The sequence below is a fragment of the Fringilla coelebs genome, assembly GCF_963513975.1.
Source record: "Fringilla coelebs genome assembly, chromosome: 31".
Lineage (NCBI taxonomy): Eukaryota > Metazoa > Chordata > Aves > Passeriformes > Fringillidae > Fringilla > Fringilla coelebs.
In genome coordinates, this window is record NC_140057.1 from 2,478,282 (window position 1) to 2,493,622 (window position 15,341).

Consider the following 15,341-nt stretch of genomic DNA (forward strand, 5'->3'; position numbering starts at 1 on the left):
CACTGTGTGGCTCCATGGAATGTAGGGATCATTGTGACACTGAGAGGCCCCATCAAACCAAGGGACCATTGTGACACCAGGAGGCCTCCTGGAACTGTGGAGCTGATTATGGCACTTTGGGGTGTCATGGGACCATGGGGCCATAGTGACACTGCACGACCCCATGAAGGCAAAGGTCCATTGTGACATTGCAAGGCCTCATGGAACCATGGAGACCATTAAGTCACTTCACAGCATCATGGAACCAAGGGGCCATTGTGACACTGTGGGGCTCTATGGAACCAGTGAGACCATTTTGATGCTGAGGGGACTTGTGGGATCATGGAGACCATTGTGACACTATGAGGGCCCATGGAATAAGCAAAGCATTGTGACACTGTGAGGCCTCATGGAACCTGTGAGACCATTGTGACCCTGGGGATCCCCACAGAACCAAGAGGACCATTGTGATATTGTGAGGCCTTGAGGAACCAAGAGGCCTTTGTGACACTGCAGAGCTGCATGGAACCAAAGGTCCATTGTGACACTGCAGGGCCTCATGTTATCAGTGGTCCATTGTGACACTGTGGAGCCAAAGGAGACCATTGAGACAATTCAAACCGCCAGGGTCCAAAGGTCCACTGTGATATTGCAGGGCTTATGGTATAGAGGCATCACGTGACATTGTAGGGCCTAGGGAACAATGGAGACAATTGTGACACTGGTAGAACCCATGGAATCAAGTCACCTTTATGCACTGAGGGGCCCTGTGGATCCAAGGCACCATTGTGACACTCTGGAGCCCCATAAAACCAAGAGTACACAGAACAGGTCTGCCTGGTTTGGCCTCCCATGGACTGCCTGACTGGTTCAGCACACCTTGGCATGTTGAGGGTCTCTTCTCATCTGCGGCTGAAACACTGGGGCTCTGTGCTTTCCTTCCTATGGAAAAGAATTGTCCTTCTCCTCCAGGCACCCATGGCCAGAATTGGGGTTTCACCTACAAATTTCCTTATATCCAGGAATTGTTCCCATAGGAATGTTGCCAGAACAAGTCTGGCTAGCAATGGTTTCAAGTGGGTCAGGTCTCATCCAGTCCCAAAACACTGGGGAAGGCTCCATGCTTTCCTTTCTATGGGAAAGAATTTTTCTTCTTGCCCAGGTGCCCATGGCCAAAATTGGGATTTCACCTCCAACATTGCCTGCTGTGACTGACTGGAGGAGATTGTTGGCTCCAAACATTTTGTGTGTGGAGGATGAACAGGCAGGTCCAGCCTTGCCCAACCCTGGAACCCCAATGCCCCCAGAGCCTCTACCCCAGCCCAGCAGTGTCTGCCAGTCCCTGGCACAGCACAGGCAATGCTCCACAGGCACAGCACAGGCAATGCTCCACAGCCACCTCTGGAGCCCCCAGCCCAGCTCCTGAGTGACCAAATGAGCTCAAGTCCCACCTGGGGGAAGGGCCCAGGAAGACCAAGGGGTATTGAAGGTTGACCATGAGGCAAGCACACATCTTGACCCTACCTCCTCTTGGAATTTCTGTCTGAATGCCGCTGAAATCCAGCAGTTGGTAGCAGTGGTGTATTACTTTAATTTTTTTTTGTCTTTCTTTCTGTGTCTTCTTCTGATTCCCTCCTCTTGCAAATTTTGGTTAAGTTAAAAGTGAACAGGCTAAAAGTTTGTGAAGTTGAATAGGCCAAGTTAAAGCTTTAGGAAGTGTTTTCTGTTGATTGATATTATAATAAACCATTTGCCAAGTTCCTCTAATTTTCTCATGTTGCTAGTAAAGGCGGTTTGGTTGTTTTGAACTCCTGATAATCTCATCCGTATTTCTCTAGCATATCGAACTTAGAGGACACAAACAATTGTAATTCCTTTTAAACGCCTCCTCGAAAGAGTTGTTTGGGGGATGGGATTCAGGGCTTGTCCGTCCTGCTTGGCACAGCCCAGGCAGGGCTTTCCCAGCCACATTCCACACTCCATTTCCCAGCTGGAGCCACTGGTGCCTCTGAGTGCTGCTTGGCCAGCCCCAGGGATGCTCTCCTTGTCTGCCCATTGCCCCATGGCCTCTGGGCAGGGATGGCCTCAGTGGGGGCTGCTGACATCCTCAGCCACTTGGAGGCTGCTGCTGCATTTCACTGCTCCAGAGGCTTGTTCAGCATTCAGCTCTTCAGTGCAGGAATTCAGTGCCCCAGGGCTCATTAACATTCAGAACACCTTAACAAGCCAAGCCTCTGGGAATAATTTGATTTACGTTTCCAAAACTTATGTAGTTAATTAAACAGATTTCAGAAGTATATTCAAACTCAATATATTACACTTAAAAGACAATGAGAAATAATTTCTTAGGTCCTGTTGAGGTTTGTTTTTCCTGTTAATTCATTGGTATGTGCAATCTCTCCAGTTGGCACTGAATCCAAGTACCTCCTCATGCAGTTTGAATAGATATGAAAATCAAGACCCTTCATGGCTGACAATCAATAAAGACTCTGTCCCTGCCCCCAGCCCACCATTTCCCCCATACAAGCCCTGGCACTCAGAGCAGCCTTTGTGCAAATCTGAGCTGCCTCCAGCCCAGGCTGCACCTGCAGCTTTCAGTTCCTTGGCTCCAACTCCCACCTGCTTTCCTTGGAGAAGGAGCTGCCCGAGACACAGAGGGATGTTCATTTCTTGTCAGCCAGCAAAGCCAAGGGAAGGCACAGCTCCATCAAATGCAAAAGTCATTCTTCTCCCTGGCTCTGCCCTGACCCTGATCCCCACAGCCCATCCTGTTTCCTTCATCCCTGCATTGCCAGGGACTTTCTGGGACAAGGGAGCTCTCCTCTGGCTATGGAGGGAGGTCCAAGTGCAGCCACTGGAGTGAGAGCCACAACTCATCAGGTTTGTGTCCTTTGAGGGACCAGGAACTGGTGGGACTCAGAGGCACAGAAAGTTTTTCTTCATGGCACACATAAAAACATAAAATGATAAAATTTAAAAACATCAAAGCACTTTTTCTCAACTACTTGTGACATCTCAGCAATATCTGACATGTCCACCACACACAAGGCATTGTCATACAGGAAGGATTTTAGACAAAGACATAAGAAGCAATGACATAAAAGATAAAATAACATCTAAGATGCTGACTAAGGTGGTATTTAAAATTCTGAAAGATTTGGGCAGCTCCCTGAAGTTCAAAGCATGAAGCCAGTCAAGGGAGATGCGTTGGAATGGCCAGAGGAAAGCGGCAGAAGGAAATCTGGGAGCAAAGGGAAGGACATAAATCCAGCTGGTCTAAATGAAGAGATGCCCTTAGACATGGCCATTTAAACAGGAGAGCTGGAAACACTGGAAGGAAAAAGATAACGAAATATTAGACTGGATGTTGGTGGCAAAGGTCAAGGGGAACATCAGGGTTTTTTTTCTCCTGCCATCAGTAGAAGAATCCTGCAGATTCAGGAAATTCCTGCTCTTGGTGTGAAAACTTTGCCATTTCTAAAAAGCACACAGATGACCGAGATACTAAAGATTCGCTGGTATATTATGGAACTAACAGGTATTCAAACCTGTACCCTTTTCCAGGCAGACACCAGTTGTGTGCCCATGAACAAGCAGTGCCACTTGTGCCCTGAGGTGCCCAGCTGGGACTGGATTTCTCTCCGAGAGCACCTGAGGGAGAGCAGAGCACCTTGCAAGCTGCAGGTCCCGGACAGCCCAACAGGGCTCCTGTCCCATAAACATCTGCTCTGCTCCAGCCTGAAACAGGGCCCAGCATGGTGCCGGGATCATCAGAGAGCTGAGGTGTGTGCTGGAATTCAATGCCCTCCCCATCCCACAGCAGCCCTGCATTTCCCTGCTCCAGCCTTGGTCTCCAGCACAGCCATGGAGGCTCTCTGGGCTCTGGACTGTTCCCAAGGGCAGCTGAGCTCTGCCTTTGGCACACTCAGCCCTGGCCAGTGCAGGCCATGCTCAGCAATTCCCTATCTGTGCCTGGCCTTGCTGTCAGCCCCGGCAGCGGCTGCGTGGCCCCTTTGTGGCCCTGTGCTGGCCCAGCCATAGTGGCACAGCCCCTGTGCAGGCCCAGCCCAGGCCAGGAGCATTGCGGCTGGGAAGGGCCCCTGTGCCGTGGTGCCCACAGCAGCCTTGGGGCTCTGTGCCCCATGGCCTCCCTGCTGGGCAGCCTCTGCCAGCTCCTGCAGAGCCCGTGGCACCTGTGGGCCTGCACAGACAGCCCTGCCCCGGGCTCTGCCCACCTCTGGGCCAGCAGAGAGGCAGCCAGGGCTGGCCATGGCTGGGAACAGGCCCTGAGCCCTGCTGGAGGATGGAGCTGGGCCACGGCCAAACTCAGCCCAGGGCAAAGCTGGGCTCAGCAGCCAGGGCTGCCAAGGGCTGTGGACAGAGGCTGTCGCTGACAAATGTCCTTGGCCTCCTCCCTGCTCTGTCCATGCCCCCAAGGGCACAGAGCAGCCTCCTCTCTGGGGCACTTGCCTGTTTTCAATGCCTTGCACAGGCGCTGGCCCTGCCCCACAAGGCCTGGCCTGAGTCCTGCCCCTGCACGCTCAGCCAGGCTGAGATGGACACTGATGGTGTCTGTGCCAGGCTCTCTGAGCCCAGCCCAGCTCCCTGCAAGCTCTGCCAGCTGCCCTGAGCTCTGGGCAGCACCAAGGCCTCTGGCCAGCCCAGCCCAGCCCAGCCCAGCCGGCTCTGGCCCCACAGCTCTGCTCAGGCCAGGCTGCTCTGGGCACTGGCCCCATGGCCTCAGCCCCTGGCAAGGGCACAGCAGCAGCTGCAGCTGCCACAGGACTCAGCCCCAGCCATGGAGGAAGGCGCTTGGCCAAGGCACAAGGAGGCTCCCTGGGTGCCCTGCTCCCCTCTGGCTGAGGTGCTGAGAGCTCTGCAGCCCCTGCTGCCATCCCATCTGCCCAGGGCAGCACAAGAGCCCCGGCCTTGGGGCCCTGCAGAGCTGCTCCTGCTCCAGACCCAGGGCGCATCCCAAAGCTGGGACAGTCACAAAACTGTGCCCATTCCTGTTCATTGCTGCTCTGATGGGGATGTATCCTCAGCCACTTGGAGGTTGCTGATGAATTTTACTACACCAGAGGCCTCTTCTTTCTTGAGCTCTTCAGTTCAGGAATTCAGTTAGAAAAGCTCATTAACATTTGTTCAAAATAAACAAGCAAGAAAAGCCCCATGGAATCACTGAAATTTTCAATTCTTCTGTAGTTAATTACACAAATTTCAGAAGTGTATTCAATGTGGATATAGTATATTGAAAACATATGTTTTGTCCTGTTATCTTTTCTTGAGTAATATCAGCAAAATTGAATTGATATTGACCCCCAGCATATCCAAATGCAGTCTGAATAGATATGAAAATCAAGACCCTCCATGGCTGACAATCAATTACACTTTGTCCCCACCATTTCCATCATCCAACCCCTGGGATTCCAATGGATCAGGAATGCTGTGGCCAGCAGAAGCAGGGCAGTGATTCTTCCCCTGTCGTCAGCACTGGTTGGGCAGCACAGTGTTAGGTCACAAGAACTGGCTGCCCAGGGAGGTGGATGAGTGACCATTCCTGGATGTGTTTAGGGAAAGACTGGATGTGACACTCAGTGCCATGGTCTGGGTGACAAGGTGGTGTTGGGTCCCAGGCTGGACTTGATGCTCTCCAAGGTCATTTCCAGCCTGGCTGATTCTCTGATGATTGTGACACTGCAGGGCCCTGGGGAAGCAAGGGACCATTGTGACACTGCGGGGCCTGGTGGCGCTAAGAGGATCATGGTGGCACTGTGTACGACATGGCAGCACAGAGCCAAGGGGCCATGGTGCCACTGTGGGGCTGAATGGAAGCAAGGAGTCCATGGTGACAGTCTGGGTCCTGGTGGAACCACAGAGGCCACCATGACACTGCAGGGCTTTGTTGAACCAAGGGGCCATTGTGCCACTGGGAACCAAGGAGACCCTTGGGAGAGCCTGGGGACAATGGAATCAAGGGGCCATTGCTCCATTGCAGGGAACCCTAGGAACTGAGGGAACAATTGTGACACTGTGGTGCCCCATGGAACCAAGGGTCCCTGGTGACACTGCAGGATCTTGTGTCATCAGGGCTCCATTGTGACACTGCAGCACCAAGGAATTCATTGTAGTACTCTGAGGCTTCATGGAACCAAGAAGCCACGGTGACCCTGCAGGGCCTTGTGGAACCATACAGAGCATTGTGACAGAGCAGGACCTGGTGTCATGATGGGGCCATTGTGACACTGCAGGGCCCCATGGTACCAAGGGGCCAGTGCTGCTCCTCAGGGACTCCTGGAATGACAGAAACATGTTTTTCTGTCATGGTGAAAAACATGGTGGCCCTTGGGACCAAGAGGCCATTGTGACACTGTGGAACCAAGGAGAGAATTGCTGCACTGCCAGACCTCATGGAATCAAAGACCCATTGTCACCCTGCAGGGCCTTGGGGGACTAAGGGCCATTATGACACTGTGGGGCACAAGGATCCAAGGGACTTTGTGACACCATGGGGTGCCATGGAACCAAAGGGACATTGTGACACTGGGAGGCCTCAAGGAATCATGGAGACTATTGGGACACTCTGGGGCCTCAAGGAACTGTGGTGACACCAAGTTGGCTGGGAGTTATGATCTGCTGGAGGGTAGGAGAGCTCTGCACAGGGCCCTGGACAGGCTGGATCCAGGGACCAAATCCAACAAGGTCAGGTTTAACAGGTTTTCCCCTGTGCTCAGCCCTGGTTGGGCAGCACCTGGAGTGCTGTGTCCAGTCCTGAACCCCCTAATTTAGGAAGGACATGGAGGGGCTGGAGTGTGTCCAGAGAAGGGCAACAAGGCCGGTTAGGGGTCAGGAACACAAGTGCTGTGAGGAGCAGCTGAGAAAGCTGGTGTTGTTTATCTTGGAGAAGAGAAGGCTCAGGGAGACAAGCTGGTGTTAGGGCAGAGCTTGGACTTGATGATCTCCAAGGTCTTTTCCAACCTGGCTGATTCTGAGGTTCTCTGAAAGCACCCTTGGAGCAGTTGCAGGATGAGCCCTGGGCCTCCTCTTGAGAAGCTCCAGCAGCCCAGGTCCCCCAGCTTCTCCTGCCAGCCTCAAAGCCCATCCTGTCAGTCCTGCAGAGCCTCTGCAACTCCTCCTCATTGCCCAGAACAGGGAGCCCCAGAGCCAGACACAGCAGCCCAGATGTGCCCCCCTGGCCTGTGGCACTTCTGGCAAGGGAGCAGCAGGAGGCACTGCAGGAGCCTGCCTGCAGACAATTCCTGCAGCACTTGTAGGATGATCCTGCTGCCCAAGAGATGTTCCCATGGTGCCAAGTCAGGAACTGCAATGGGGAGTGGGGCCAGAGAGGAAAGGGCAAACAGGGATGGGCTGTTTGCAGGGGAGAGAGCTGGGGTGGGCAAGAGGAAGAAATTTGTAGCAGGAAGAGTAAAGAAAGCAGATGTGAAGCAAAGGAAATGCTCAGGGCATTTTGGGGGTGGCTGCCAGGCAGCCCTGGCTCTGAGCAACAGTGTCTGCAGTGGGACAGGAAAGTCCCAGCTGATGGGAACAAACTTTCTGGCTGACTGCAGAGGCCAGGACAAAGCTGAGTGGTTTCCCTGGTGTCCCCCAGCCCTTGCTGACCCCAGGGACTGGTGGCATTTGTTCTCCCTCAGGTTCATGTCCCCACACCAACAGCATGGGGGTGCTCCCACCTGCTCTGTGCAATGCAAACAGGGGCTGCTGAGCCAGTGCTGCCGTGTCTGTGCCTGCAAGGATGGGGCACCTGTGTGAGTTGGGGGAGAGGCCAGGGCTGCAGAGGGGAGATGTTGTTGGCAGCTCCATGAGGATGCTCTGGGACGCTGCCCTGGGCTGTCCAGTGCACTGGGGATGGATCAGCCCCTGCTCTGCTGCTCCTTCCCGTCTTCCCCAGGGCCCTTGCAGAGCACCAGCCATGCTGTTTGCCCCCAGCCTGCCCACGGCCAGCCTGGGGCTGCTCACGGGGGTTTTCTGTGCTCAGCATTGGCCTCGCCGTGTTCTTGAGAGAGCCTGGGCAAGGAGACTGGAGCCCCCAGGACCTGGCCTGAGGCATCAGTGCTGCCCCAGCAGTGCCCCATGGCCTGTCCCTGCTGCAGCCCCTTCACTGCCACCTCAGGACTGTGCCCAGCCCCGAGAGCACTCAGGCCCTACAGCAATACCAGGGCCACCAGGGCAGCGGGGCAGGGCCACGGGAGCAGCACTGGCAACACCAAGTGCTGCTGCTGCTGGGCACAGCTGCTGTGCCAGCACTGATCTGCCCCCAGCTCTGCTCATAGACATTGCTGCTGCAGCTCCAGAGAAGGCAACAAAAGGGCATCTCTGCAGAAAACTTTGCTGGGAGATCTTTTAGTTCCTTTAAAGGCACAGAGAGCACAGTCCCTCATTGACAGAGTCTGTAGCCACAGGAAAGGTGGAGAGAAACTAAATGAACAATGGCACAAACAATGACTTTTTTTTTGTGGATTATAGTTTAAAAGTAAAACAAATAAAAAACCTCCAAAATGAAATGTACAAGAAGTATGAAGGATGAGTTTAGTACAAGTGATTTGCAGAAACTGGCCAGCAGTTTAATGTTTCTGAAAGCATCCAGTCATCAGTGTCCGCACTGCACCCTTGAGCTCCTGGTTCCTCAAGCTGTAGATGAGGGGGTTCAGGGCTGGAGGCACCACTGAGTACAGAACTGACAGTGACAGATCCACGGATGGGGAGGAGATGGAGGGGGGCTTCAGGTAGGCAAACATGACAGTGCTGACAAACAGGGAGACCACAGCCAGGTGAGGGAGGCAGGTGGAAAACGCTTTGGGCTGTCCCTGCTCTGAGGGGATCCTCAGCACAGCCTTGAAGATCTGCACATAGGAGAAAACAATGAACACAAAGCAGCCAAATACCAAACAGACACTAACTGTAAAGAGCCCATGTTCCCTGAGGTAGGATTTGGAGCAGGAGAGCTTGAGGATCGGGGGGATTTCACAGAAGAACTGGCCCAGGGCATTGCCATGGCACAGAGGCAGGGAAAATGTACTGGCTGTGTGCAGCAGTGAATACAGAAAGGCACTGGCCCAGGCAGCTGCTGCCATGTGGGCACAAGCTCTGCTGCCCAGGAGGGTCCCGTAGTGCAGGGGTTTGCAGATGGACACGTAGCGGTCGTAGCACATGATGGTGAGGAGGAAATACTCTGCTGAGATGAAGAAATAAAAAAGAAGGACCTGTGCAGCACATCCTTTGTAGTAGATGGTCCTGGTGTCCCAGAGGGAATTGTGCATGGCTTTGGGGACAGTGGTGCAGATGGAGCCCAGGTCAGTGAGGGCCAGGTTGAGCAGGAAGAGAAACATGGGTGTGTGCAGTTGGTGGCTGCAGGCTACAGCGCTGATGATGAAGCTGTTGCCCAGGAGGGCAGCCAGGGAGATGCCCAGCAAGAGGCAGAAGTGCAGGAGCTGCAGCTGCTGTGTGTCTGCCAGTGCCAGCAGGAGGAAGTGGCTGATGGAGTTGCTGTTGGACATTTCTTCCTTCTGCCCATGGAGTCCTGGTCAAGGAGGACACAGTGACACATTTTGCTGAGCAATGTCCAAGCCCTTTTTCCCAGCCCTGCCCCTGCTGCTCTGTCCCACCCCATTTTCCTTTTCTCAGAGCCCTTCCTTCAGCCCCATGCCTGGAGCTCTGCTGGGATCTGGCCCCATTGCTGTGATGAGCAGGGGCTCTGCCCATGGACACCGAGGGGTCAGCTCTGCTCTGCAGCACTGGGGTCATGAGAATGAGAACGGGGCCAGTCCTGGGCTTGGACGTCATCAGCCCAGACTACTCCTGAGGCAGAGGAGCTCAGCAGCACCTCCCGTCCCAGGGCTAAGGGCAGTGATAGCCAAAGGCAGTTTAAGATGGTTTCCTGCTGTGCCCAGGGAGATCAGAGAGAACTGTGCAAAGCAAGAGCAGTGGCTGCAACTCAGTGAAGGGTGAGGGGAGCTGCTTGTTGCTCCATCTGTCCCCAGGTGCCCTTTCTGAGATCCAGGGCAGTCCCTGTGTTCCCCTGGAAATCAGCCTGACACAGCTGAGGGCACAGAGACCCACAGCAGAGCAAGCTGGCTCAGCCTTTCTCAGTCTCAGCCCCCCTCTGGCCAAGGACACTCCTGTCCCCCGGAGTCCCCTGGAGGTAGCTCACAGCTTGGATGGCATCCTGAGGACACACCAAGGCTTATGTCCATGGCACTGCTTGAGGAGAGTGGGCTCATTGCCAGCCTCCCAGCCTGCCTTGCCCAGAGCTCCCCGGCCACAGGGAGCTGGGACACCCCATTGCTGTGCTCAGCCTGCACAGGAGGAGCCCAAGGACTGGGCCTGACCCTGCAGCTGGAACTGCCATTCCAGAGAGACCCTCAGCAATGCCAGGAGCACCTGGGCAAGGCAAGGAGAGAGACCCAGGCTTGAGGAAAAGCTTTTCCCTGCCCAGCCCTGCCCAGCCCCTGCCAGGCAGCAGCAGGGCAGGACAGTGGCCCTCAGGCCCTGGTCAGCAAGGAATGGGCACATGGCCGGAGAGATGCCCTTCATCTCTGGAGCTGCTCTGCTGGCCCAGGAGGGACTGAGGGCCCCAGCCCCTGGGATGAGGGCTGTGCTGGCTGGGAGGGGACACAAGAGCTGTGCTGCTCAGGACAGTGTCTGCCCTGCAGGGCAGGGCTGGCAGGTGCCACATCTGCCCTGCAGCAGGGCTTCCCTCAGCACTGCCTCCCTCCCTCCCTGCCTACGGCTCTGCTGCTGGAGCTGTGCCAGCCCGAGCTGCTCCTGTGGCCCCGTGCTCCTTCCCTGACAGAGCTGCCAGAACCCAGCCCAGCCCCTGGGCCAGCCCTGCCCTGCAGCTGCTTGGGGCTGCAGGGACTAAAGAGCAGCTCCCCTGGCCTGGGCACCATGGAAAGGTGATGCTGCATGGATCTGGAGGCTGGGCAGGTGCCGGCACTTGCTGAGGTTCCCAGGAAAACTCAGTGTGATGGTTTAAGAGCGTCAGCCCCTGCTCTACTCTGCACAGCTGAGTTTCCATTGCCACCAAGCTGAGCCAGGGAAAAGTGGGAGCACAGATTCAGGAAAGCAGAGACCCCAGCAGGAAACCCCTTGCCCTGAATGAGCTCATGAAAATTCCCCCCAGGGATGACCTGGGCATGAACTAGAGCTCTGAGCAGCCCTGGCCTGCACAGCACCCTCTCCAAAGCAGCAGGACCTGCCCTGGCAGGAGTCAGTCTTGCACCCACAGCTCCCCTGTGCCATCCATGGGGAGCTCCCAGGCGGGCTGAGAGCTGCCCCTGGCAGGTGGCACTTCCCCTGGGCTGACCAAGAGCCCTGAGGGCTGCAGGACCTGTTATGCAGGACAGCTCTGGGCAGCCCTGGCTGCAGCCCCAGCTTCACCCCCTGCAGCCGTCCCTGGCAGCAGGAGCCGTCCTGCCCTGTCCCTCTGAGGGTGCCCACGGCAGCCCCGCTCAGAAGCACATCCTCCCCCAAAGCAGAAATGGCAGCAGAGCCATCCTTACAGTCATGTCAGTCCTGCCATCTCCAGCTTTAGGAGATCCCTGCAGCCAGAGACTGACTGTGTCAAAAGTGGTGAAGATTTCTCCATGAATGAGTTCAGAATTGTCCTTCCAGCTGTTTTGAGCCTCTGTCTGCTTCACTGCTCTCAGGTACCTGCAGGCAGTGCACTCAGTTCTGCTGGGCTGGGAAAAAAGCTGCTTATCAGGAGAAATGTCTTTCTGAAGCTCTTCTTGGTTTCCAGGAGCTCCTTCTGTGCCGGGAGCCCAGCCCAGCTCAGCAGCACAGACACAGCACAAGGACTTTAATGACCCTCTTGGGGATTTGGTGCTGTTTACATCAGATTCAGTCCCTGAGAAGGTTCAAAAAACTTCTTAAGAACTAAAAGTTAAATTTAAACTCCAAAGTTTCTGGAAGTTTTAATGGGTCCCATTGAGGGACACGACTGAGAAAGTTTTCACCAGGTAGAGCAGAACCCTGGAGGCAGTGATGACAGGTGGGGACAAGCAAGGCAAAGGTGTCTCTGGTGCTGAGCAAACCTGGATGTGTTTCAGGAATGCAAAGGGACAAGGCCTGAGCCCCAGCCCCTGGCAAGGCAGATCCTGTCCCTCCCTCATTGCTCAGGGCTCTTCCCAGGATGGGCACTGGGATGTGGGGATGTGCAATGCCAAGGGCAGGACCATGGAGCGGTCCCTGCCAGGCTGCTGAGCAGGGACAAGGAGGCAATGAGGCCCCAGGCCTGCAAGGGTCACTTGTCCCCTCATGGCCCCAGGGCCAGCAGCCATGTGCTGCAGGAGTTGGCTCTGTCGAGGCCTTGCAGCTGCTGCCCATCCCTGTGCCCTGTGCAGCCCAGGCTGTCCTACGGTGTCCCTGCCCTGGCCTCTGTCCCTGCAGGCTGCCGTCATTCCCCGGCTGCCCCACCTGGCTGGCCCCTTCCTTTGCTGACAGCTCTGCCTCCTGCCTGCCTCTGCCTGCCCACACAAAGCCTTGGGCAGGTGCCACATCTGCCCTCCAGCAGGGCTTCCCTCAGCACTGCCTCCCTCCCTCCCTGCCCACGGCTCCAGGCTCCTGCTGGGGAATGTGTTGCACCACAGCCCTGCCCTGGCAGGGAAATTCCTCTCCTCTTGTGTCCAATCTGTGCCTCCCCAGCTGCATTTGTGGTATCATTTCTCTCTCTGGCTGTTCCCGCTATGGAGAAAAAGCTCCACCATTTCTGAATCCACCCTTCAAGCCCTGCCAGGACACTCTTTTTCTGTCCTCAGTTTCTTCACAACTGAGCCCAGGCACATCAGCCTTCATGTATGGATTTTGTTCTTGAGGCCTGCAAACACCAGCTTGGGAGATCTCTGGGCCCTCTCCAAGGTGCTTAGAGATGAAAACATTCAGCTCATAGTGTGAGAAAATCACCAGAGGCCAAGGCCAAGCAGATCTGTCTGTCCTGGCAGCTTTTGTCGGGGAGCAATCCTGGGAATTTTGGCAGCCAAATTCCAATTTCTGCCATGGCCCCTGGACAGGAAGGCTGCTTCTTTTCCATAGGAAGGAAGGCACAGAGCCCTGGTACTTCTGAGGCAGATGAGAGGTGACCACCAGTGGCCAAGGCCAGCCAGACCTGGCAGTTTTTTTCTGCGAGATACCCTTGCATATAGGAAATATTTTAGGGGGAGTACCTAATTTGTCCATTGGCATCTGAAAAGAGAGACAGTTCTTTTCCATAGGAAAGAAAGCAAGGAGACCCAGTGGTTCATGGGCAGATGAGAGGTAGCCCCTGACATTCCAAGATCAGCTGGACCTGTCAGGTGGCCCCTGGGAGGCCAAATCAGCCAGAGCTGTTCCATGTTCCCTTGATTCCATGGGCCTCACAGTGTCCCAGTGGTCTCCAAAGGAAGGGAACAACTGAGCCCTAGTGTTCCAGGAGCAGATGAGGGGCAGTCACCAGAGGCCAAGGGCAGCCAGACCTCTCTGTCCTGCCAGCTTTTGTCTGAGAGCAACCCTTGGATATATGGGGTTTTTTCATGTGGAATCCCAATTTTGGCCATTTCTGCATTGATAAGAAGGATGTTTCTTTTCCATAGGAGGGAAAGCACAGAGCCCAAGTGTTTCAGGGGCAGAAGAAGAGAGAGAAGGCTCCTGAGAGGCCAAGCCACACAGACCTGTTTGTCCTGGCAGCTTTTGTCATAGAGGAATCCTTGGGAGGTGGAATCTCAATTTTGACCATGGGCACCTGGTCAAGATGGGTTGTTTTTCCCATAGGAAAAGAAAAGCGTGAAGTTCAAGTGTTTTGGAAGAAGATGAGATGTGGCCACCCTTGGGCCAAGCCAGCCAGACCTGTCTCTCCTGGCACCATTTGTGTAGGGGCTGTCCTTGGCCATTGGGCATTTTGGAGGTGCAATCTCAGTTTTGGCTGTGGGTGCCTGGACAGGAAGAAGAGTTCTTTTCATTAGGAAGGAAAGCACAGAGCCCCAGTGTTTCAGAGGCAGATGAGTGCCAGCCCTCAGGAAGCCAAGGCCAGCCAGCCTTGTCAGTTCTGGCAGCTTTTGCCTGGGAACTATTCTTGGATATAGGGAATTATGGAAGTGGATTCCCTACTTTGGCCATGGGTGCCTGGATGTGAGAGGTGCTTTTTTTCCATAGGAAAGAAAAGCACATGTTCCCAGTGTTTAAAAGGCAGATGAGAGATGCCCCTGGGTGGCCAAGCCAGCGAGATCTGTCTCTCCTGGCAGATTTCATCTGGGAACAATCTTTGCATACAAGGAATGTGGAGGATGAATCCCAATTTTGACCATGGACACCTGAAGGAGAAAGACAGTGCTTTCCACAGGAAGGAGGTCACAAATCCTCAGTGCTCAGGGGCAGATGAGCAGCAGCCCTCAACAGGCCAAGGTCAGCCAGACCTGTCAGGCAGCTCCCAGCTGGCCCAGCCAGCCCAGCCTTGATGCCTTGGGAGGCGACCTAGAACAGAGTCTGGACAGTGTTACAGGAATAAAGTAGGGATTTATTAAAAAGGCCTTCAAAGGATACACCTGGGGCAGTACAAGAACCTGGCCAGGGCTACACCCAAGATGGATGATGGGTCAAGAGTTTTCACACTTCTAAATGTTTTCGTCCATTTACATATTGAGGTTAATTGTCCACTTACAGCTTCAGTTTATGAAGTCCCATCCTTCCAGACTGCTGTCCTCAATTCACTGTTGTTTGCACTTTTTGGGCCTGAAGCTGCAATGGGGTCCTTGGCTCTCCAGCTGAGAAAGAATTGTTTTGTCTGACTACACTGTGAAGAAAACTTGCTAACACTCTGTATGAAGTTCAGAGTCACAGACTAATGCAGTACAGAATCTGGAAAATATGAAAGCTAAATCTGAAGGCATCAGCCTGTTCCATGTTCCCTTGGTTCCATGGGGACCCACAGCATCACAATGGCTCCTCCATGGCACTATGGGCTCCTGTGTGTCACCCTGGGCCCTTGGTTCCATGGCAGTTTCACAACGGCCTCCTTTGATTCCACAAGGTCCCCACAGTGCCACAACTGACCCGTGGTTCCATGAGGTCCCCCAGTGTCACCGTGGTGACCTTGGACCCGCATTGTCACAACTGAACCATGGCTCCATGAGGTTCCCTAGTGTTACCATGGTCGCTGTGCAGAACTGGGAGGGGCACGGAGATTTGGGGGAGCTGGGGAGCTGAAAGTTAGAGTTTGGGGATCCAGGGGGGTCCACAGGCCAAGAAAAGGGGAAACACGGAGAGCTGGCAGAGCTGGGAAGGAGGTTCAGGAGCTCAGAGTCAAGGAAAGGGGGTGCAGGGACTGGGAGAGCTGGGATGCAGTGTCCAGGGAATCCTGTGCCCAGGAAAGG

General features: G+C 54.6%; 1 protein-coding gene across 1 annotated transcript; it reads right to left on the reverse strand.

Moving 5' to 3' along the window:
• Positions 1 to 8,561: 8,561 nt before the first annotated feature.
• Positions 8,562 to 9,494, reverse strand: LOC311164325 (olfactory receptor 14C36-like; the record flags this gene model as incomplete). Its single annotated transcript, XM_084223733.1, has 1 exon — positions 8,562 to 9,494. The coding sequence occupies one exon, from the start codon at positions 9,492 to 9,494 to the stop codon at positions 8,562 to 8,564; it is 933 nt and encodes a 310-aa protein (XP_084079859.1).
• Positions 9,495 to 15,341: the final 5,847 nt, after the last annotated feature.